We start from the raw sequence: 26505 nt of genomic DNA, 5'->3' as shown, positions 1-26505 counted from the left end.
GATGGCAACCTGATTATCCCTTGGACCCCAATGGACATGCGGGATGAAATGTACACCACGCCACTCTAAACTGGCACGCAGTTAATCGTCAGACTGAAAAAGAAGGTCCCTATGAAATATGATACCCAGGACCATATTTAAGCTCTCATGGGGTGTGATGATTACAGAAACATCCTCCAGCTTGTCACAAGGGAGTAACATCCGTAACAGGGCAGAGGATGCTGTTTTGATCAAGACCAAACCAGATCTCATTTTGGACAATCTCTCCACCTCCCTAAACTTGTCCTCTAAATGTTCAACAAAAAACTGAGGCTTCATTGTCATGAAAGATTCCCCATCAGCTCTCGAACATATAAGGTACCGGGGCGAATAAGATCTGCTGCCATCCTTAGCCTGACGTTCCTCCCATGGTGCGGCCAGGGAGGGGAACAATTTTGGGACATACTTCTGTGCACTGAATTGAGCTCATGAACGCTTAGAGACTGCTGATGCTTCACCACCAGCAAGAGATAATGGACCATGCTTCATAGCGTGTCAACCACCATGATGCCACACACTCCAACCAGGGGCCCTCCTCATGGGCGCCACCCAGCCACAGCAAAGGCCACCTGGCAAGATGGCCATTGCCAGGAGTCCCGATGCCCAAGGGTGATGGGCATCTACCCCTTGGCATACGTGGGGAGTTAATGGCGCAGGCATCAGCAGAGGGATTCCTGTGTGGACAGGGGGCTACAAACAATAGGGTACATGGCAGCCCCACCACAACGGACTGGCTACCATGCTGGATATCAGGTGCAAAGAAGTCCATGGTCATGGTCGATGCAGATAGTGACACTGCACAGTGCATGATGGAAAACACATCCAGGAAGGTGCCCCCACCCAAGAGATGGAGAATGGGCATGACTGCAATGCGACGACGAGAAAGTGGGCTAAAGATCTCAATGCACGATGGATATGATGCACCTTGTAAAGCGCCCTTCCCCAATTGGCTCGATCTTTGGGAAAATTTTGAAAAATGGAGGTCAAACCCTGCAGGGGACCATCACATAAAGGCCAAAATGTGAGAGACTCCTTTTAGTTGCCTCTTATGACAGGCAGGAATACCTCGAACCTATTGTAACCCCCGCACCCACAGGGGAGGGGGGGGGGGGGGGATTCTGTGAAATGTAGAAGAGAATGTGAGAGATACCGAAAGACTGGAGGCCTTGAGTGAGCCGAAGGTATGCACAAATGATCGAGACAAAGAATCGTGATACTTGAGAAATGGAAAGTCAGTTAGAGTCACGATGAAACACACAGTAAACTTGTCAGAGAACTGTATTACATTGTATACTCCATTGAAGAATGTAAGATTCATGCTAAAAATAGCACTTAAGTTGTGACTAAACCATTTACTAATGTAATCTAGTCAACAATACAGCAATAGTTTATCAATTGAAGACAGCAATTGTAAATTAATCTGGCCTTGGTGAGAGGAGGGAAACACATTAAGGTAATGTACACTGCTGTTCAGGAAGTTGAGATTTCTCCATCTTGTGAGTGCCTACCTACGAAAATGTACCATAGACATGAAGATACACATCAGCTCCTTCCACATTAATTCACTACAAGACTGAAATGAAAAATAAACATATAACAGAATTGAGAAGCAATACTAATGACCTCATGTCTCAGGACTACTGGAGCAAGAAAATATAGTTAACATTTATCGCTTACAAAAGTTCTTGAGAACACCCAGAAGACTGCATCAGCAACAAGTCTTGCCAACAGCCACATCATGGGTAATGTGCTCACTGGACAAAATATTAGTCACTCCTATTACAGATTACACACATCACTTTGGAGTACTGTAGATGGTGAAAAACCAGTTCCAGGGGATCATGTCATTCTCCATTTAAGTTGTTTGTGTATGCCCGCCAGCTGTATGGAATGAGCACATTAGGAGACATCAATGTGGAGTTGTAAATTAACAGCAGAAATGAGCTATTATGCTTGGCTATAGCCACGACCACACAGTGCACGAAACTGTCCGATTTATTAGTGCATCAATGAGGATCGTCTGACATGTCTATAAGGAATGGTGGGCTACTAGCAGCCATGTAACATGGTGTAAGAACAGTAGTAATAAAAATATGATAACTAACAGGGGTTGGCTGCAAGTGTAGTGCTTCATCAGTGACTATTGGTTTCAATACAAACAAGAATAGTTGCCACTCAGGTACCTTCGAAAAGGCTATTCCTTGCTTCAGCACAGAAGGCTGCACACACACGCCCTGAATGAGACAGACAACATGGCAACTAAGCAGTAGTTGACTGGAATGTTAACCACAATGTTTATTTCAAAATTCTTGGCAAACAGGTGTTGTTCTTTGATCTGCATCTTCACAATTAGTGTCATATTAACTCTCCCATGTTCCAAGGGGATGATAGCCATACTCACAGGGTAGTACACACACACACACACACACACACACACACACACACACACACACACACACACACACACACACACACACACACACCTTTATACTAGACAAGCACTTAAGTACCCTATTGCACCTTGACTGGACCCCTAAATCACCTAAATTCCACATAAAATGTCTAGGGCTATGGTATGAACAAAAAGTGAAACATAACAGTCAACATCCCTCCAAGTTGGGAGCTCTGTGGGACATAGTGTACCTGAAGAAACTTGTGGACACTCTTCTTGCTAAATTGAGGCTATAATCGAGGCCAGAGGTGGAGTGCAATATCCCCACTGGGGATGACCAGTTTTTTTTTTTTTTTGTCTGATCAACTCAGATACTCTTGTCAACTATCCTGAAAATGTCACCTATGCATGTATGCTTCTGGTGTATGTTCCATTAACATGACACCAAAGCACTTAGTGACACTGCACAGAAGACTTCGCTAGACAAAAGCACACCAAATGAAAGCAAAGTTTGCTTGACAAAGAAATCATTTGCATTCCATGACAGTGGAAAATATCAAACCATATTACAGCTCTGTGTTACAATATCACACAGATGCACTCAAACTTCAGTTGTATTGACCTCAACTTCATCTGACACAATTCTTTGATGATTCATGATTGTCACAATTTTTTTTGAAATATGTATTTGAAGTAGGCAAGCCTATTTTTATGATTATTTCAAAGCAGAAAAGTACTCCTCTTGAAGAGTAGCAAAATACCCATCAGAGACTAATTACTAATCTCACTAAATCCATACATGCACTTACAAAGCAGTACTGGACATTTCAGTGACCATATAACAAGGTTGGGGACAGAATTTATGATTTCCTTATCTTTTTCCATGATATTACACTTACATGAAAATTACTGTTTTCAGCCTTGAATCATATAGACAAGATTACAGAGAATTAAAACGTTAATTATTTCTTTCTTTAGTAGTACTTCGTGGTGATGGTGAAATTATTATTGTTTGTATAAAATAAACACTTTTTCCTATAATTTAGGCACAATTTTTTGTGTGTCTGCGTGTGTAGGGGAGAGGGGGTTGGTGGGAGGGGGGGATGTTGCTCCCACAATGTAGTCCCTTGAAAATTTAAATCATTAAACAAAGTTGGGAAATTAGAGCAACAATAAGTAACGGGTTGTAATTTGATATGTGGAGTGATGTTCAGAATTACAACAACTGGATACATCATCATACTCTGAACACAGCTCTCATCCTGTACTACATCTTTGATGTGTGGTTCTTTGGTTGAATTCTCAGTCAGTCCTAAGATTTTTCTGTCACTTATAATTTCTTCCATCTGATATACGTGCAAATGTTGCACTGTACATTGGTGTGCAAAATGTAAGAATAAAGTATTTTTCACATGATGTGTCCCTGATTAGTAACACAGCATCATAAAAGTTAAACCTGGATCACACAAAGAAGGCAGTGAAAGAAATACACAATCAGATGAATAGAAATTATACTTTTATTCCACGATAATAATTACAATAAAATCACTGCGATTCATGATTGTCCCCTGGGCATTACAAAATACAAGACATGGTTCTTAATTGGGTGTGTGATTACCATGGACACAGTGCAGTCTCTGCAACATGTTTCCATGCTGACTGAAAGGTTGGTAAGGACTTCTTATGGTAGGGTGATCCATTCCTCCACCAGCAAGGTAGACAACTGCCAGATCATTGCTGGTGCTTGTCAACACGTAGCAATTTTTCTGTCTTACTCTACATAAGCAGAATACAGTTTATGTAATCTCATACTAGTGGTAATGTAGATACTGGCAGAATGAAACTGGCACTTTAAGAGTATGCACTGCCATCCATGATGACCAAAACCCTATCGAGAACGGTGTACCACCTTTTGTAAGGTCCAGAGAACCATCAGGTATCGGTGTAATTTCAATGTAATTATTGTCTTTGAATAAAAATGCCATTGCTGTTCATCTCATAGCATTTATTTCGTGTGTGTGTGCAGACAGCTTGAAATTTACATGCAGATTAATATCAGCAATAAATAAATACTGTGTATATGAGCTAATGTGCTAAAAGCTATATATACTCAAATAGGACCCTTGCACATTTATAATAAGTCTTTATCAATCGTGTGTGTCAATTTTTTTACATACATACAGAAGTGAAAAAATAGTAGGGAACTGATTCCGAGTTCACTAACAATAGGCTGCAACTGAAACTGTTCTTCATCCAAGGAAAGATTTTAACAGTAACTTTATAAATTATTTGAAAGTATTAGTTTTATTTGAACATCAGTGCAAACAATTAAAGACTAAACTCTGTCTAGATGCCCTGGTAGTCCCTCAGTACCAACTGACCACTGTGTCATCCTTCGTCAGTTCTGTAACTGGATTCAACATGAGCGGCACGAGGTCAGCATGCCACTCTCCCAGCCAACGTTAGGTACCCTGACCTGGAGCCTATACTACTTGGACAAGAAGCTCCTCACTTAGCATGATGAGGCTGAATGAACCTCATTCCAGTCCATCTACTGAGGAAAAATCCCTGGCAGAACTGGGAAAAGAACCCGGGTCCTCCACACACACCAGTCAGCTGTGCTGACCACTCAACTGTGGAGGTGGACAATTCAAACAACGGCAAATGAGAAATATTTTGTTTCATTAAGCTGTATAACATAGTTTCTTTCTTAGTGCTAAATGTATTTTTGTGCAGAGTTAATTACATGATTATGGGCGTTAAGTTTATACATACCATAGATTGTCAAGATCAATAAACAGCTGCGAACTCAGAGGATAAACATTATTTAATACACTTCAGCTAGTTTTACAAGATTCTCCTGAACATGCAATTAAACAACCAATATATTACTGGTTAGATGCCCTGTATTAAATTAAATCATATGAAGGAATAGATGAATTGTAATATAATGTAATTTCAGTGACTAGTCCACTTTACTTTTGCATATATTAATGTAACTAATGTACTAAATGTATGTAATTATCTATTTATTATTATTACTGGATTAAATGAAGCTACAAAATACAAACAGTTGTGGGACTAAAGTTTTCTGTCATTGGAGTGCTCTCATTGTTTGTCTTCAATGCATGCAGTATGGTCATCATTGAAGTAAATAAATAAGAAAAAAGTTTACGCATGCTCTGGATAACCTTGATAGTGACACTGTGCTTTGGAATTGACATTAAACCATAGGTTCAAGTATAATGAGTTATTTCAAATGGAGAAGGGAAACAAGTGAATACTATGTCCAATAGAACAATGAGTAGTAAAGCGCTATGCTACATCAATTAGCTAACATGTCACTAGGTGACATCAAATGTAGTACTGAAAATCCCTTGACACTCAAAAACTAAGTAAAAGAATATCTTATTAGGCATTCCTTCCACAATTTATCAAAATATCTGGTCTCAGTTATGTAACTTACATATATAATATTTCTTAATAATAAACACACATTACATATTAGAAAGGAGTTTGTAAATATAAATTGTGTTGTACTCAAGTAGTGACTGCTGTTTTCATAATCGTAACACAACATATACAATAGCAAATTTTGTAAGACTTTCTTTCTTTCTTTATTTAGGCCTTTCTCCCGCTTCAGCATGGGGCTGGCCTTGTTATCCTATTTGGCAATGTTAGTTGCAGAGGGTGGCTGTATGCCCTTCTTGCCGCCACTCCGACCCCCCCCCGGACATAAGTAATGTACCCCAGCTGTCTGCGTCTAGTGTAAGCCATGAAATAGTGGGAACATCTGCAAATGTCTATGAATCATGTAACTGAGGCAGAACATGGGGACCAGCCCAGTATTCACCTGGTGAGATGAGGAAAACTGCCTAAAAACCACATCTAGGCTGGCCGGCATACCGGCCCTCGTCGTTAATCTGCCAGGTGGATTTGATCCGGGGCTGGTGCGCCTACCAGAGTCCAGGAAGCAGCGCATTAGCGCTCTAGGCTACCCCGATGGGTCTAATTTTGTAAGACTGTAAACATGTTAAATTAGCTTTTCTTCAATAATCTGTTTCTTAATCACTTTTATTTTTTGATTTATGTGATTAGTGAGGTGTTTGATAGTTGTTGTTCATGTGGTTCATTTAATATGGTTCTTTCTGATGAACAAGACTATTTTATTATTCCTGCAGCATTCATTTGAAAAGAATTTCTTTGAATGTGTGTGATACATGAGTAACAGGACACGAGAAGAAAGGAAAAAGTATTAGGGGGCAAGAATGGGAAGGGGGTAAAGGGAGTGGCTGACGTGTTTCAATGATTTATTGCTTTCAGTTTCTGCCTACCAAAAAAAATCTGCCTCAAACATGTGTCTACAAAGTGTATTCTAACATTAGTAAGAGCCAGAAGGTAAAAATGTGCCAGAAAGAAATGTTTTGGTGGCATCATAATTGCAATGTAGATTTTTGTATGCCTGTCTATTCATGACATACTATACCCAGAAAAATTATTTATAAAAATGATCTGCTAATTTTAGCATTTCATAGTAAGATTTTTAAGAATAGATAAACCAGGTTTCACCTTTTCAAATGAAACATCATACAAATTTATTGTATTCACAGTTGCAAAGTCCGCCTCTGTAGCTGAGTGGTCAGTGCAGCTAACTGCCATGCCAAGGTTTGATTCTCATTACTGCCAGGGATTATTGCTTTTTTGGAGGACTGGTATAGGGAGCACTCAGCCTCGTGAGGCTAACAAAGGAGCCATTCAACTGATTGGTAGCGTTTACAAGGTCAACAAAACTCGCGCTGACCATTGTCCCTCCATACTGCATCCAATAACATGATTGGTAGAGGATGACACAATGGTTAGTCAGGCCTGACTGGACTGTATAGAGTCAGAATGCAAAACTTGTCTTACCTTTACCTTACAGTCAAGAAGTTGCAATTTTTTAAAAAATGTGTTAAAAACAGCACCCATCCATGGGAATGAGGCCAGTCTTGAATGTGTTAATTGTTTTATAGCTAGTGCTAATTTGAGATAATTGTCCTACAAAACATGCTGTTGGTATAAACACCTTGTCAAATGTGTACCAAAAAGTCACAAAATGAACATTTTTAAAATGGAATATTTTTAATATTACAACTCACCCTATAACAACAATAGTAAAATCTAATAAATTCCAGCCATTCCGCAAGTATGCTCCAGGGTGTGCCACTAAACCATACGCTACAACCTTCATCACACATTCAACTGTAAATATACCTAAAAAGACATTTTCAATTTTTTCCTGAAATGGAAAAACATACAGTATTAAAAACAATAATGATAACACATGTTAACAGAAATGTAGGTAACTTAACATGGGAATACTGTGTTAAGAAAAGTAAATTAGAATTGTGATATTTCCACTACAGTACTATTTCAGGTTAGTAGGTCATGAATACCACTGTATAATATCTGAGTACTAGGGAATTACAGTGTCCATCCATGACAGACAAGTTGGAGTAACTCACAAAACATAAGAAATGATACAATATTATAGTGTCAATAGTTACATACATAAGAAGGGGAAGAAGTCTATTTCATAAAGAGGTGTTGAGAAAATTTCAGTGCTATGGCTAACTGTGAACAAATGCAATCACTGAATTCTTTTATAAAATGAAAAGGCTCAACTTCAGAGTATCATACTTCCACAACATCTTGAACTTTGTGCTACAGATATGGGTTGCTATGCTGAATGCAATATAAACTAAATTTTGAAGTTGGAATAGAGCTAATGAGTTACATATAGTGTTAAAATTCAAGAATCAGTACCACCTCTATTGTTTTCATGAAGTGGTGATTCCAATCTATGCATTTTGTTATATTTCCATATGTGTCTGTCTGGTATTTACTATTTGGATAGTTGTTATTGGTAACTCCTTAAATTATTTATCTTTTGTGCTATGTATTTCTGTTAGTATTACAGCCAAATTTCTATAACAAAGGTGACTGTTGGAATTATTCCAAGCATTAGATATTATTGAAGTTTGGATTCTATTGCAGTACTCTGTTTTTAAGTAGAAATCTATGTTTTTCTTCAAAAATACACGCAAAATTAAATTACAACATGCATAAATTTGTAACACATATAAACATTAATAGCACCATTTAAAACACTTGCTAATAACAGTCATCCAGCTTGGCATACCATCTTATTTGATTCAAACATCATACTTATGAGTGTTTGTCATCTATGTCAGTCATACATACTCAACAGAACATATGTCAACATCTCTGAACCCACTGAAAATTGGAGACAAATTTCTGCTAAAACTGTTTATATAATGAATTTAAAGTGTAGTATATTTGTAGGTAACGAGTAAATCAGCAAAAAAATATACACTCCACTTATTTTGTCAACTGAGAATTTTCAGAATTATGATAAACCAGTGTTAACTGATAACTTAATGGTGCATTTGGTACAGATTTCTGGGGAAAACGTGACACGAGGCATCTGGTAATTTGGTACACTGATGCCATTATCATTCCAGTGGGGCTATAAAATAGCCATAGCCTAAATCACCCACATACGTGCTGCACATTGTTACTTATATCCACCTAGGAAGAGACTGACGGATACACAAATGCCAGTGAGCCATTTATACATCAAGCCTACACCAGTGACTTTGGGAGACACCATCAAGATTTGGCTAAATTACTAAAGGGAATTGACAGTCACCCAATACTATAGGTAGTGTGATATTGTGCGCATCACTACAATCTATTTTCACTTGTACAGTACAGCCCAGCACTAGTTCAAGAACAACAAAGACGACAGGTTCAAAAGCTGCGTCATTGTCCTGTACACCTAGACAAGAACCAGCAGTAACTTCACTTGCTAGGAGAACAAAATGAAGCATGGACTCTAGTCCAGGCAATGGACTAGAGTCTAGGCAATGGAAGAATATGCAATAATATAATTACACACAGTGTATTGGCACTGTTCCACACAATGAATCCAAATTAGACTAAGCCAATAAAGCTTTACGTAAAAACTACACATATAACTGTAATCTGCATATCAATGTGAGGCGCAGTTATTAGGGCTATCCCCCAGTTCATTCATGTACAGATTGCAGGAAGCACAACTGCTTAAATGCTTCCGAATGTGCTGTACTTAGCCTAATCATGTCTTCATATCCCTACAAGAGTAATACATAGGGGGCTGCAATATATTCCCAGATTTGTCACTTAGAGTTGGTTCCAGAAACTTTGTAAATAGGTTTTCATGGGATAATTCACATCTATCTTCAAATGTCTGTTAATTCAGTTCTTTCAATATCCTCATGACACACTCCCATGAGTTGGACAAACCTGTGAACATTCATGCTGCCCTTCTTTATATCCATTCAATGTCCCCCTTTAGCCCTATTTGGTACAGATCCCACACCCTTGAGCAATATTCTAGGATGGGTTGCACAAGTGTTTTGTACACAGTCTCCTTTGTAGACATATTGTGTTTCCTCATATTCTACCAATAGACTGCTTTACCTACAACTGAGACTATGTAATTGTTCCATTTCATATCACTACAAATTGATACACTCAGGGATTTGTTTTAGTTGGCTGATTCCAACTGTGACTCATTGATATTATTGTGATTATATTGAAAGCTGCAGGAGTAAATCAGTTTAAAGCAGTCTGAATGACGACTACACAGCAGCGCACATCTGCCAAGTCGTGCCATCACGCTGAGGCAATACGCCTGCTAAGTGTAGATTGAAATTATAAAATACCATCAAATCCAGGAATCTAGTTGTATTAGAGTAATCATGTTGGTAAAATTAGTCCTCCTATGTTTGACAATTCCCTGCCGAGAATGCTGATGCACTACTGGCAACTCTACAACACCTCTATGCTACCAATCTGCCTGCATAAGCCTCATACAGTGTATTTGGTAATCAACAGACAATTCTCACCATAAATTCTGTGTAGTCTGCTCAGGGATTTCACCATAGTCAGACTGGGGTCGCAGATACTAGCAAATGCTGACTCCTCAAACAACTACCCCATCATTTACTCAGAGACTTATCATATTGGCAAGACTATCCTCTCCACATCTGATGAATTACTGCTGAAAACATTTGCACATTACCACTGCCACACATATCTGCCATTACTGAATGCCCTTTCCAGACATATGTAGGATATTTTATACAAAAGATACTTTTACGGGTGAACAATGTCTGATCCACTCAGGGATTTCATCACTGTCCAGTCAGGTATGATGGATTGGTGGTAAAGTGCACGCCTGAAAACCAAATGGTCACAGAACTAAATCCTGGTTTGAGCATGGAATATTTCAGTCTGCTTTTAATCTCTCCTCTCAAGGATGTGAAGAATCACCCGAAATGACATGTAGTTCAGACTCCACGCTAAACTATTACATCAACTTTCCCCATTAGAATTACTGTAGTACGTTAGGGACATGCAAGTCCCCAAAGTGGCATCCAATTGAAAGACTTGCATCAGGCTGTTGAATCACATGTAATCATCATCATTATCATTATTATTATCAAATCATGGCCTGAAAGCACTCTTTGACACTGGTGAATCCCACAATGTTTGTAGCTTCACATCTTTAATGACTGCCTCAGTATGCAACACAAACAGTGATGCTTCCCAGAAAACAATGTGTGAATGGCCATGTTGCCAAGTTATATGCTGCAATATCTGACAGATAGGGGACAACACACTAGAATGGCTCCAATGTGTACACCTTGTGTAAATCATTCACTACTGTCAAGATGAGGAGTGTTCAATGAGTATTCTACAATAATATACAGCAGTCCCCCTCCACCCAAGGAACTGCAAAAATTACAGCTGAATTGCAGGATGAAATGAACTGCTGTATCCTGGTCAAATTCACTCTCCAATACATTACAGCGATTCTCTAGCACCATCTGCAGATGAGGCAGCCACGGTTAGGAGTTTGTGGGGAGAAGTTGCCAATATGTCAGGAAATTATATAATTGTCATTTTTGGGTAAATTTGTTCGTCCTCACTGACTGAATCTTCCATTTACATGATATCAGATGTCTTACTGTTAGCCAAAGATAATGATGTTTTGTGGTATGTGGGGCATTGTGCTGAAGATTATGAATCAAAAACATGCCCAACCTCTTAAAACCGGTGTTGAGAAGGTAACACTCAGTTAACAAATACACTACTGGCCATTAAAATTGCTACACCATGAAGGTGACATGCTACAGACGCGAAATTTAACTGACAGGAAGAAGCTGCTGTGACATGCAAATGATTTGCTTTTCAGAGCATTCACACAAAGTTGGCGCCAGTGGCAACACCTACAATGTGCTGACATGGGGAACGTTTCCAACCAATTTTTCATACACAAACAGCAGTTGACCAGCATTGGCTGGTGAAACGTTGTTATGATGCCTTATGTAAGGAGGAGAAATGAGTACCATCACATTTCCAAATTTGATAAAGATTGCTTTGTAGCCTATCGCGATTGCGGTTTATCGTATCGTGACATTGCTGCTTGCGTTGGTTGAGATCCAATGGCTGTTAGCTGAATATGGAATCGGTGGGTTCAGGAGGGTAATACGGAACGCCGTGGTGGATCCCAATGGCCTCGTATCACTAGCAGTCGAGATGACAGGCATCTTGTCCGCATGCACGTGCAGCCACGTCTCGATCCCTGAGTCAACAGATGGCTATGTTTGCAAGACAACAACCATCTGCACGAACAGTTCAACGACGTTTGCAGCAGCATGGACTATCAGCTCGGAGACCATGGCTGTGGTTACCCTTGACGCTGCATCATAGACAGGAGGGCCTGCGATGGTGTACTCAACAAAAGACCTGGGTGCATGAATGGCAAAACGTCATTTTTCCGGATGAATCCAGATTCTGTGTACAGCATCATGATGGTTGTATCCTTGTTTGGCGACATCGTGGTGAACACACATTGGAAGCATGTATTCGTCATCGCCATACTGGCGTATGATCCGGCGTGATGGTACGGGGCGCCAATGGTTACACGTCTCGGTCACCTCTTGTTCCCATTGACGATACTTTGAACAGTGGACATTACATCTCAGATGTGTTACGACCCGTAGCTCTACCCTTCATTTGATCCCTGCGAAACCCTACATTTCAGCAGGATAAAGCACGACCGCATGTTGCAGGTCCTGTACGGGCCTTTCTGGATACAGAAAATGTTCGACTGCTGCCCTGGCCAGCACATTCTCCAAATCTCTCACCAACTGAAAACGTCTGGTCAATGGTGGCCGAGCAACTGGCTCGTCACAATACGCCAGTCACTACTCTTGATGAACTGTGGTATCGTGTTGAAGATCTGTTTGACTCAATGCCCAGGCGTATGAAGGCCGTTATTACGGCCAGAGGTGGTTATTCTGGGTAATGATTTCTCAGGATCTATGCATCCAAATTGCGTGAAAATGTAATCACATGTCAGTTCTAGTATAATGTATTTGTCCAATGAAAACCCGTTTATCATCTGCATTTCTTCTTGGTGTAGCAATTTTAATGGCCAGTAGTGAACAACGATTTGTGTTTGACATACTTCCAGAACGCAGCCATAGTGTTATCCTCAGATGAAACTTCTTGCAAATATCAAAGGTGATCACAGGCTGGGAAATTTAGGAAAAGTAGCTTGACTCTACTGCTTCAAACAGTTCCCATAACAATTACTCTGCTGGTTGTGAACCACTGCAGATGATGTTATATCATGACAGATCGGACGAGTTCCAGTCAACGATCCAGACTCTCATTCGAACAAAGAAGCTTAATCAGTCTGGAAGCGGTAGGCTGTAATCAAGCTCGTAAGGAAAGTTACATGCCAGCGAAAATAAGACGCATCACAAACAATGCAAGAGATACTGTGAACAGCCACATCTCATCCCCAAGCGATTTACCTACAGGTGCCACAAGGGCACTTCATTGTCATCAATTCCTCATTAAAAAGAGGAGAGAGAGAGAGAGAGAGAGAGAGAGAGAGAGAGAGAGAGATGTGTTTCGCAAACAACGATTTTGTGAAACACGGCTCACTCCGTTAGCCTACGAGACCCTGGCAGCAGTAGATACTGGAGCCTAGGTTGATGCCGTTGTACCTTAACGGCCACAAAGTGCGCGAAACAGTTTCACACAGCTGCCTCATGAACAATGTAAGACAACACGGAATATTAAACCAGCTGTGTGATTCGCCAGAGCAGTTGTTAGGAAATAGAATATAGCATGGGATTCTCAATGGAGAGAGATTTTCAGACATAAAGTAACTTTGGGAATACCACAAGGGAGTGTTATAGGGGCATTACTTTTCACAATATAGGTAGATTACGGATTACATAGAAAGTCCCATGACGCTTTCCGCGAATCATAATGATGTACGGTATAGGGAGAAGTCACAACACCAAAAAATGTTACCGACCTGCAGAAAGACCTGCAGAGGATCGAACTTGCTGCGTGGACTGCCAGTTGAGCCCGCAATATAAACAGGTGTAATGTATTGTGCATAAATTGGCAGAATGACCCATTATTGTATGGGCTCTTCACTCACTTTAGTTCACAATATTAGCAGTGACCATACACAACACAGCATACAAATTAACACTAGATTCCCAACGGCACCTTATTGTTACAGCGCACAATACTGTTATGTAGCTAATATTGGCAGCAACCGTAAACATTCCAGAGTGGCACGAAGTCATCCGACTTCAATCGATCACGACCAGGGAGGTAAAATCAGACATATAGATCACACATCCCACACATCCCAACAATCCTCCTCTTTGCATTGACCATTCATGACCAGAACAGGAAAAGTGGGAAGTGACAGAGGTACAAAAAGCGCCCTCTTTCACACACCTTCAGTTGTCTTGAGGAATACAGTTGTAGTGAGACACGAAATTTTCTCGGAGCGATTGAGCAATACATATCTGCCTCTATACTTGAGCATGCGCTGATATCCTCCATGGTAGCATTGTGCAATGTATGTGTAGTGTAGGAATAGCACAGTAACATTGGCAGTATAATTTCATGTAAAATCGAGGAAGCTGCTGAAAATGTGGGCTTCTGCTTCCCGAGTAGGGCCTACCTATAACCAGTGTCTTAAAAGCTGTTTGGGCTATCCGCCCAAATTTATTTGGCATGCCATTCACTACTGCACCAGACTGTCATTCTCTATTTTGTTTGCCAATCCTGAAAGGCCCATTAGCACAACTTGCAAAATGGGAACTAAGGCTTCAAGAGTGTGCCTATTTTGTCACAATGTTGTACACAAACGAGAAAAAAAAATTAGAACGCTGATACGAATTTGAGTAACGCATAGGAGCAGTGTTTTTTGGGCCCATAGTTCCCTAAACCTGAACATGAACTCCTGTGTCTACTTCCACACATGGCATCCGACTCAAAATGTTGGGTCATTGAATTCATGTTTCGAAAAAAACATTAATAACAGTGGTTATTTCTTTGTTAACTGTTGACATAACACATTTTAATCGAAATTCCACCTTATTCTTTCAACGAAATCAATCGGAAGAATGAGATTGTATGCTTCATCATCAGTTCTTCACATCTCGGCACAAAACTGAAAATTGTGACTCTCATCTCTTTCCCACATTAATTCGCGATATATTTTGGGTTGGTAATAAGTAGGATGCTGCAAGAGGTATCAAAACTCTTAAGGGCCAGTACCTATTGCAGAGACTCATCTTTCACCAAGCTCCAAAACTCAAGCCGTGATAAGGAAACAAACTTCGATTTCAATGTGAAGTCTGAAGCAAATATCAATAAATTTCCCCCGTTGTTCAGTGGTAAGTGTTGATGGAAGTTCCGTACTGAAATGATCTTTGATCCAATTGTGCTCCTCAAGTTGTTCTGTAAAGTACTTCAGAAAGTAATCTTGCTTAGCTAGGCCTTTGAAACAACGGACACATTGTGGAAGTTCATTTCCAACAGCAATCCACGTAAATTTACTGTCGTCAATTCCCGCATTTTCGTCTATTCATGTCTTTAGAACCGCATGATACATTTGAAATACTACGTTTTGTCTATTCATGTCTTTAGAACCGCATGATACATTTGAAATACTATGTTTTGTACTCACATTTAAAAATTTGTCCATGCTGGCAGACCACAATAGACGTAAATCAATCACAGACGATCTGCATCTTACAAACCGACCTTCGAACGGATTGTTACTGAATAAAGACAAATGAGCTACTAGAGATGGGCAAACTGAAACACGTAACTGTTTCGAAACAAATGAAACAGTACAATGTAATGTTTCGATACGCTGTTTCGAAACAGTGAAACAGTTTGTGTTTTGTAATTTAATAAACCTACACATTTTATCATCTTGAATGTCTACTGTATAGGTATGTCCATATAAACACGAATGAGGTGCGATAGCGCTAATCATATCGCAGAAAGTATGAAACTATCACTTAGGCGTCTTCGCAGTTTCGTATTTCATGCAGCAAATGCGCTGCTTTCGTGTCGTGTGACTTTCATACTTTTCAATTGGCTGAGGACAGCCATAGCTCAAGACAGAAGAACCACCACGAACGGAACTGGAGGTGGGAGCAAACTGCAGAAACAACGGATATGCTACTGGGATTCCCACATTCCGTTAGTATAGGTAGGCTAATATACCCATCCTGCTAATTTCCATGCACACAAAGGGAATCATTGTGGATAATAGGCACAGTGACTATAGCCTTACAAATAATGCCAAATAATTCGAATAAATAACAAAATATAACAGAAAAAATTTTGTCTTTCAATGTGTTTCGAACCGTTACTATAAATTCACCATGCTTCCCAGCGTTTCCCGTTCACCATTACACTATCAGTGATATGTCAAACAGATTGCTTGCAATTATACCTACATCAAATATGTATATATGTCTAATAACTGTCACTCTACGCCTTTTTTTATTCACAATGTTGTAGGCTTACCTGCGTTTCTTAATATGATTACTGTACATGAACAGAGAAGCGTATGTTATAAAAATAAGTGTAATTTAACTGAATGATTTTCACATATTTATTATTTTGAATGTGAATAGTACGCGTTGTTTTATTGTTTGGTTAGTGTTTATAAAGCAGATGTTACGCCATTTCGGGATAGGACAGTCAGCTAGAAACGAAGCTTTATTTTCGGATATCTTAAGCTTCATGCTATTGCTTGTCAAAAAGATTTCGACACACTTGAAAGTGTTTCACGAAGTGGTATATTGTGTTTCAGTACCTGTGCCGAGCTCGAATCTCGCCCGACACAGAGCGGAATGAAACATCACTGTTCCGATACAATTAGTCCGTTCCAAGCACAGGTGGACTGAAACAGCCTTATTTTGAAACAACGATACAGTTTCTGTGTCTGGCTCGAGATCGAATCTGGTCCGGTTATCCGAGACAGGGGCGGAATGAAACACCACTGTTTCGAAACAGTGAACCACAGCCGTTCCGAAACACTGAAACAGTTCCACGTATCGATACACTGTACCGAAACATAGAAACAGTGGCCAAGTCTAACCACTTACTTGCCGGCGTGCTGGCTGTTTGAACTAGCGCATACATTGTTTCTTTGCTCAAAACGAAAATAACCCAAATTGTTATTTTTATGAAAGCACTGTAAGGTCGCGACGCGTAGTTTGAAAACCCCGATTTGTAGCCGCACCCCACTTAAGATCGGATCCCAATTATGACTGTATTGATTCTCATCGCTACTGAACACAAAGGGAGCCCAGAATTGCTGAATGCCGTCAAGTGGGATGAAGTCATCAATGGTACTTCGGAGTACTAGAAGGAACATCGTTAAAAAGGAATTAAGATCCAATGGTATGATTTCTTTTTTTTAAAGATATCAGTCGATCTGTTTGATAATTTTAAAACAGTAGGCGGGGATGAATCAGAAGGGGGGGTTTTATGGCCGGTTTAAGGCACTAGCGACTCACAGCCGCCGATTGGGGCGCCATTGTTGGCACATTCTTTACAGGACGTATCACAAACGAGCTAGCGACGGGCCACGAATATTTCCGACTGAGCCTTGAAACACGTGCAGTCACCGCCTGTGCCTTAGAGGGTAGACGACATTCAGACACGCAACTCTCGGAAGCGGCGATCCAGCCCCATTAGTTGTCCACACTCGTGTGGATTTCCGCGATGGGCCTCCTTAGGAATTACAAGTGTTTTCCTGTGGTTCTCGGTGGACAGTATATTTTAATTGCTGCAAGTATAGTAAAGGGGAGGACCAATAGCCACATCGAGAAACTTACACAACTGTACCATGAAATACCTTGCTTGTGAAAATTGACACACGAATCTCACACAAACAAAAACGTCATAATTAGTGTGTACAAAGAGATGGCTGACATTTGTATACCGAATTCCACTAGTGGGTCAAAGTGTTATAAAATGTAAGCTACAAAATTTGAACTAAAGTTTCAGAAAAGAAATGCATCATTTGTGTGGGTAATACTGGCCGTAGATGTTTTGTAATTACTAAACGTATTTTAAATCCGTTTTTGCAACCGGGGCAAGAAACAACAGTGCCAAACGAGTAACACCTCAAAAGCGTGTAAGCAAACGTCGTTTCCTGATGGGAGTAGAAATCGGACATAAAATATCGTAAGTCAAATCAACATCTTTTCCAACGAACTGCTTTTAGAGCTAGAATGCAAGCCAGATTGTAAATGTGTTTCATTACAGACCACTGATTTTTTATTTCAATAAAACGAAACGCATTTGGTGACAAAAATACGCATTTTCTTATAGTTGTAGAGACAGATTTAAAATACCTTCAGTAATTCCAGAAAAGAGCTCAGAAAGATGTAGGTCTCTTGAAAGAAGCGTAGAATTTGTATTGTGAACGCCAATAAAATGTTGCTAGTGCTATTGTAGGCTATTACCCACAACTGTGTTATGTCTAGATCTACACCGCTACTCTGTAAATCGCACTTAAGTGCCTGGCAGATGGTTCATCGTACCACCTTAACAAAAATTCTCTGTTGTTCCACTCTCGAACAGTGCGCGGAAGAAAAACGAACATTTATATTTTTCCTTGTGGGCTCTGATTTCCCTTATTGTATTATGACGATTGTTTCTCCGTATGTAGATCGGCGTCAAAAAAATATTTTCCCTTTCGGAGCAGAAAATTGGTGATTGAAATTTCGTGAGAAGGTCCCGTCACATCGAGAAAAGCCTTTTTTTTTTAATGATGTCCACCCCAAATCCTGTATCATGTCCATGACACACTCTCCCCTATTCCTTGATAACACAAAATGTGCTCCCTTCTTTGAACTTTCTCGATATACTCCGCTAATCCTATCTGGTAAGGATCCCACCACACCGAGCAGCAGTATTCCAAAAGAGGATGGACGAGCATAATGGACCCAGTCTTTTTAGTAGATCTGTTGCATCTTCTACGTGTCACTAAAACGTTGTTTTTGGTTTGCCTTCCCTACAGCAATTTCTCTGTGTTCTTTCCAATTTAAGTTGTTCTTAATTGTAATACCTAGGTATTTAGTTGAATTTACAGCCTTTAGATTTGACTGATTTATCGTGTAACCGAAGTTTAATGGAGTCCTTTTAGCACTCACGAGGATGACCTCACACTTTTCATTACTTATAATCAGTTGCCAATTTTCGCACCGTACATATATCTTCCTTAAATCGTTTTGTAATTTGTTTTGATCTTCTGATGACTAGTAGAAGATAAACGATACCATCATCTGCAAACAACTTAAGACGGCTGCTCAGATTGTCTCCTAAATAGTTTATGTTGATAAGGAACAGCACAGGGCCTATAACACTACCTCGCGGAACCCCAGCTATTACGAATTACTGTACTTTTCAATGAGTCAAGAACGTTCTCTTCCTGGCGTACTGAATCTTCATGATTCTCAGAAGAATGGCCGCGATTCTGAATCAGCTCTATGTACATATAATGTTGCTTTCTGGCCACATATTTTTGACAAATTTTGTGCAAGTTTTCTTTAGAGAAATATATTAGTAGATAGCGTACATCGTCCATATTTTCTCTCGAAGATATGAACTACTTTCAAACTGCGAAAAGTACTACAATAAATAAGAAAGTTTACAACTTACTTGTGGCGAGACACAGTGGTAATTTTTCCGTTCTGAACTTCATAAAACGAAAAAACGTAGTATTGTATGGCTATAATATCGATGAGTCATTGTTGGAATCTGCCAACTCATACAAATACTTGGGTGTAACACTTTGTCGGGGTATGAAATGGAATGCTCATATAGGTTCAAGTCATGGATAAAGCATGTGGAAGACTTCGGTTTATTGGTAAAATACTGGGGAAGTGCAATCGGTCTACAAAAGAGATTGCTTACAAATCACTCGTGCAACCGGTCCTAGAATAGTGCTTAAGTCTCTGGGACCCACACCATATAGGACTACAGGGGATATTGAACGTATACAGAGAAGGGTAGCACGAATGGTCACATGTTTGTTTAATGTGTGGGAGAGTGTCACAGAGATACTGAAGGAACAGACCAGGCAGACTCTTGAAGAAAAACAAATTATCCCGAGAAAGTATAGTAACAAAGTTTCAAGAACGGGCTTCAAATGATTACTCTAGGGATATAGTACAACTCCCCACGTATCGCTCACATAGGGATCGTGAGGATAAGATTAGAATAATTACTGTACACAGAGAGGCATTCAATTAATCATTCTTCCTGCACTCCATACGTGACTGGAACAAGAAGAAACCTTAATCACTGGTACAACGGGATGTACACTCCACCATGATTTCCAGAGTGTAGATGTGGATATTGATATAGATCCGTCGCCCGTAGCCTCTGGCCTGTCGGGTATGCACCGCAGTCCTGTATCCGCGGATGAATCACGAAAATCCGGCGACTTACCTACGAACGGACCGAGCCTGTGCGCTAGTGGGAAGCGATGGTCCTCAGATCGGCGGCCGCAGCCTAGTCTACGCCGTGACTCGATGCTGCAGATGTTTGTTACGCGGCTGCATCCAGTCTGAATCAGTACTGCTACGGTTCAGACTCTCAAAATGTTCCCATGTACACGGAGTGTACTACCGGTCTAAAGGGATACAGGATTGGACTCCCGTCTAAACGGGAATTTATGAAACAATATTGCGCAACATGTTCAGGGGAAGTTGGCTCAGTCAGTCACGTAGTCGTCAGTGTTATCGTTGTCGTCTAGCTTGGTTATATTTTATATTTTCCAATATGTGGACGACTGAAACTACTTTGTAACTAATTGCTGATCTTCAAATGAACAACTGCTTGTGGGACGTCACACATATCGAATGCAGAAACCGCGACAAATGAGGACGCACATTAAAATGTTTGTCGGAAAAGTTCGGCGCCTTCATAGAAGAAATTGGAAAAAAATCACGCTTTGGAAAGCCAGTTTCGGCGGGAGCACAAGAAATTAGAGGAAAGTAGGAAGAATGGGATTTCTCCTAAAAATTTTCATGGTTTGGATATGTATCTCTCATGTTTCTCATGCCTGCCAATCGGTTAGAGGAAGTCATAGTACTGATGTAGAAGAATATAAGGTAAGATAATACAAAATTAATAACTGTTATGAACTTCAAATGACATTCATTTTTTTTAGAAATACAGAACAAGGATTAGGAAAAGATAGCTTATATGTATATCTTTTCAAATCATTTAATCCCGCCAAGGTACTGAGCCTCCAGATGACAAATTAATCACTAAATTTATTTCTGATTTCCTGAACTTGATTTGGGGACTTCCTCGGTAGAGTTTGTAGCTCCTGAAGTTCTGATTCTTGTAGTTCTAAGTTCCTATCAGACTCTTCCTTGGCAAAAATGTCAGGTGGAATGTAACTTGTTTTTGCATGTCATCATAAAAAATTATGCAAAATACACACTTTCAAGAACCACTGTTTCCACTTCACTAGGATGTAGTCCTTAGGCTTCAGTAAAGCCGGAAATTTCGCGGCATATATCCCAAAGACGTTTTCAATAATACAGCGTGCACGACTTAGACCATAACTAAATATAATGATCGGCTGTTGTACCTTGGGAATAACTTCAGCATATCTCGTAACAGAAGAAACATGTCATCTGCTAGAGACAAGAATGGGACGCTGTTTTCTCACCCTGGCAATGGGATGGGCTGAGGCAAACCCGATGTACCATTATTTATTTTCTCAGGAAGCTTGGATATTTAAACACTCAATCGTCAGAAATTCTTCCTTGACACCCCACATCCAAACATATGAAGTTGTACTTTCTGTCAGCTACAGCAAGCAGAATAAGGCTGAAGAATTCCTTACAATTGAGGAAAAAAAAAAAAAAAAAAACATACTTCCACTGTGTTCTGGAGGCACAATCTATATTTTTATTTTTTAAATCGATAGTAAAAGCGAAGACAAATGGACCTACAGACGTGCACAGGATAGTTCCTGAGACTTTTCGAGCTGAAATGTCCCCTGTAATGTGGACAAGGTTCTTTGTTGCGGGGCTGTGCCTCAACATATGCGAGGCATTGAATCGGGGCAGCCTCGCTATATAGACCAGCAACATTTTTCCGGTGTGGACCAGGCCTCAGAGAGAAAAGCACAGTCGACCCGTTGTTCTGGTTCGTCATAGAAATCTGCTCGTGTGTGGCCAGTTAATCCGTCGGAAATATCCGTGGCACGCCGCTCATGTGTGGCCAGCTTTTGGTAGCAGCCGCTTGGGGCGCCAGAGACGTCTGCCTACCGCACCACAGGCACTTCCTTCTCCACCGATGCTTGTTATCTTGTACTCACATTGGAGGTTACGTAATCCTTGTTTCTAGTATGCAACAGGCATCTCGTTCTGCAGAGTCCATAACAGTCACCGCTTCTGACGTTACTTTAGAACAACGTGATGTGGCGTTTGACTGCCGTGTCCACGTATGTAAACTGACTGATTCTTTCAGTGTGCATAACATATTCTCGGATAATTTACATCAGTGTTCCATTGGGTTGTATAACAAACGATCCTACTCACACAAATGATGACGATGTGTCCCGCCGCTGGGTAGTTTTACACTAATCTATGTACACTGAAGCGTCAAAGAAATTGGGAAAGGCATGCGTATTCAAATACAGACACACGTAAACAGGCAGAATAAGGTGCTGCAGTCGGCAACGCCTATATAAGACAAAAAGTGTCTGGCGCAGTTGTTAGATCGGTTACTGCTGCTACAATGACGGGTTATCAACATTTAACTGAGTTTGAACGTGTCTTTATAGTCGACGCACGAGCGATGGAACACAGAATCTCCGAGTTAGCAACGAAATGGGGATTTTCCCGCACGACCATTTCACGAGTGTGCCGTGAATATCAGGAATCCGGTAAAACATCAAATCTGCGACATCGCTGCGGCCGGGAAAATATCCTGCAAAAACGGGACCAACGACAACTGAAGAGAATCGTTCAATGTGGCAAAAGTGCAACCCTTCCACAAATTGCTGCAGATTTCAATGCTGGGCCTTCAACAGGTGTCAGCGTGCGAACCATTCAGTGAAACATCAAAGATATGGGCTTTCGGATCCGAAGGCCCACTCATATACCCTCGATGACTGCAGGGTGCCTTGACTGGGCCCGTCAACACCGAATTGGACTGTTCGTGATTGGAAACGTGTTGCCTGTTCGGAAGGGTCTCGTTTCTAATTGTATTGAGTGGATGGATGTGTAAGGGTATGGAGACAACCTCATGAATCCATGGACCCTGCATGCAAGTAGGGGACCGTTCAAGCTGGTGGAGGCTCTGTAATGGTGTGGGGCATGTGCAGTTGGAGTGATATGGGACCCCTGATATGTCTAGGTATGACTCTGACAGGTGACATGTACGTAAGCATCCTGTCTGATCACATTCATCTATTCATGTCCATTGTGCATTCTGACGGACTTGGGCAACTCTGACAGGACAGTGCGACACCCCACACGTCCAGAATTGCTACAGAGTGACTCCAGGAAAACTCTTCTGAGTTTAAACACTTCCACTGGCCACCAGACTCCCCAGACATGAACATTACTGAGCATATCTGGGATGCCTTGCAACTTGCTGTTCAAAAGAGATCTCCACTCCCTCCTACTCCTACGGATTTATGGACAGGCCCGGAGGATTTATGGTGTCAGTTCCCTCCAGTACTACTTCAGACATTAATTGGTTCCATGTCACATCGTGTTGTGGCACTTCTGCATGCTCGTGAGGGGCCTACACGATAATAGGTTAGTGTACCAGTTTCTTTGTCTCTTTAGAGCATATTGAGGTGACCAAAGTCATATGATTCATACAAAAAGGTTTCCGACATGATTATGGCCACACAACAGGAGTTAACATATGCAGGGGGGCTACAGGGGCATCAGCGGATTATGTTAGTGCGGGTTGCCTACATCAGGGGCAAACCTATTGTTCTCCATTGATTGACAGGCCCTTAACTATTGTTCTCCTAAAAGGACACCTCCTTTTGATTGACAGGGACTTAAACTACTGTTCCCCCACCCCCTCCCCCTTACCCCAACCCCCCTCCCCCTCACTGCTACAGGTACACTTTAACGGATCTGAGTTATTTTAATAGCTCCTATCACTCTTATCAATTTGATTGACTACTTCATTAAACTGATAAATTAATTAAGCTCTCACCAACTGGTAAACCCCCTGCCCTCCCCCCCCCCCCCTCAGCTCTCCTCCCCAGAAAATGGCAGGAAGTTCAAATCCCATCAGGAGAATGCTACACACCATGGTTACCACTTCTAACCTAAGAAAATGATGTGAAAATAGGTCACTTGGGCAACCTCCACTAACTTAAGTCATATGGCCACCAACTCTTACTAGGTATTGGCAGGAAAGGAACTCGGCCTGTGCTGGAAATAAGTCTTTATTTTGAATCTAGTCTTTATTTAAACAATTAGAGGTAGTACCACCGTCAAGTGTGGTCACCATGGGGGTCCGGAGTCCAACTGTTCTAGTATACTGTACTGCCACCAGAGGCCACTGTCTTCCATTCCGTGACATAATCCAAGATGGCAGGGGGAAATGAAGGGAAACAGTGTGGTCGCCATGGGGTCCGGAGTGCACCTGACCTAGTACACAGTACCACCACCAGAGAGCACTGTCGTCCGTTCCATGGTGTAACCCAAGATGGCTGTCTGGAGGGGAAAATGACTCAGCCTGCACTGGGCTGCTGGAGAGAGGAAGGAGTGTACTTTATTTATTAATTTTGGTACAGTTTATTTAGGGACAGATTTTAGATAGTATATTTATCACACTGATACAAAACACTCGCCCTGACGTGCTTGGGCTCACATTACACAGCCTACAGACCTGGAAACTACTCATAAATTACTGAAATAACGCTCTGCAGACACGCAAACAACCCTTAAATTACCGAAATAATGCACTACATACATGCAAACTCCTCCTAAATAATGCACTTCACTGATGTGCAGAGACGAAATCAACTTGTAAACTGTCCAAATAATGCATAGCACAGCCTACAGACCTGCTCGCAAAATAATGTAACAGACATACAAACAACGTGTGCAGGCACCGCCCGCTGCCCCCTGTCCACTGGACCGCACAGGAGGCTACCACACACACTCCCAGAAGACTGGATGCACTGGCAGCTGCCAAACCATGCACAGGTGCCAGTTTTGGTCCTTCTAGCATGAGACGACGGCATCCCTTTCATACTTGATGCCTGAGAAATTTCTCTCAAAATACGCTATCACCTAGGCATCATTGCTGACAAGACCGGATGGGAGTGAAGATCTATTTAGAGAGCACATACGCTCCTAGGGCGCACACGTGTCGATGATGCCGCGAGCCACCACCGGACGCAGGTCAGTGCGAGCTATCGCTCTCACACCGCTGCTGCCTACAGCGAGCAGGTGAAAGTTAGGTCTATTTTTGGGTATACAGTTAGAGTTCTTTGAGTGTTATACTAACATCACAGAACTCCAAGGTGCCCTCACGCCCGTCCCATACGCAAGATGCCTCTGGGCAGCACATGTGTTTACCATTGCTGACGAAATACCTGCAGATACTGACGTCACAGAATAGCACAGGGTGCATTGTTCCTAGCGATCCTTACGGGACATGCGAGCTGCGTCAAGCTGTGCACGCATATCCAGCATGGCTGAAACAGCAGGCTATATGTTTGTCATGCTATCAATATACATCTCAGAATCGTTAAACGTTCTCATCACTAAAAGCCTGTGCATCCCCACAAAAACACCGTTAATCATAAAAGTGTTCTTTTTGTTAGGAATCAGAGCACCCTCTAAGTACAGACAGGGAGGGGGGGGGAGAGGAATTAGAACAATTACACAAACAGAATTCGAAGCACTGTCTTACAGATACAGGTCACAGTGGTGGATGAGTGACGGCATCCCCGCCAGAGATAGCTGGTCTGCTTCAACTTGTCTTTGAACACGTGCTTTCTCAGAACTTTCCATACATACCTTGCCTCCATCTTGTTCGAATCAGTTTGTAGACACTCCTATGTCCTGGCACAAAGGATGTCTTGTGAATGAATATAGCATTATGATTGTATTTTGTACAGAAGATCATATTGCACTGACAATTAAACCCTGCAAAGTGGCCTACAGATAATTAAATACAGAAAGACTCTCACACTATTATACTGCTCCACCACTGAGGAGAGGAGCTTGAATATTAGAGCACAAAACAGATCTCCAACCCAGCAATATATCATCGCATACCGTGTCGATGTAGTAAACATACAATTCGTATCCTGCGCCATACAAAATCAGCCCATTTACATCATTTGTACATATACCGCAAAGACAGACAGCACCGTACACACTACTTGCAGCAGTAGATATTTCCCTGCGAGGTTGGCAGTCATCCTCCCCCGAAGGGTGACGAGAGTGCCATCAGCGGATCAAAGTCACTCTCTGAACAGTTCTTTAGATTCGGGCGCGTTCCCCCCCCTTCCCCCCCACCCCCCCCACCCCCCAGAACAAAAGCGTTACTGTTTCTGCTCCGGACCTGCTTGCTTACTACACCCATCTCCAGACTCT

The 26505-nt window shown here is 41.3% G+C and overlaps 1 protein-coding gene across 1 annotated transcript in view; it reads right to left on the bottom strand.

Moving 5' to 3' along the window:
* LOC124721524 (muscle calcium channel subunit alpha-1-like) overlaps window positions 1-26505 on the bottom strand; it is an 857532-nt gene that overhangs the window by 494722 nt on the left and 336305 nt on the right. Inside the window, exon 4 of the mRNA XM_047246542.1 lies at window positions 7570-7709. Coding sequence (XP_047102498.1) covers window positions 7570-7709 — 140 coding nt within the window. The remainder of the gene's footprint in view (window positions 1-7569; window positions 7710-26505) is intronic.

This window comes from Schistocerca piceifrons, chromosome X, assembly GCF_021461385.2.
Source record: "Schistocerca piceifrons isolate TAMUIC-IGC-003096 chromosome X, iqSchPice1.1, whole genome shotgun sequence".
NCBI lineage: Eukaryota > Metazoa > Arthropoda > Insecta > Orthoptera > Acrididae > Schistocerca > Schistocerca piceifrons.
The sequence above is the reverse complement of the archived record's forward strand: the minus strand, read 5'-3'. Positions and strand labels throughout refer to the sequence as shown.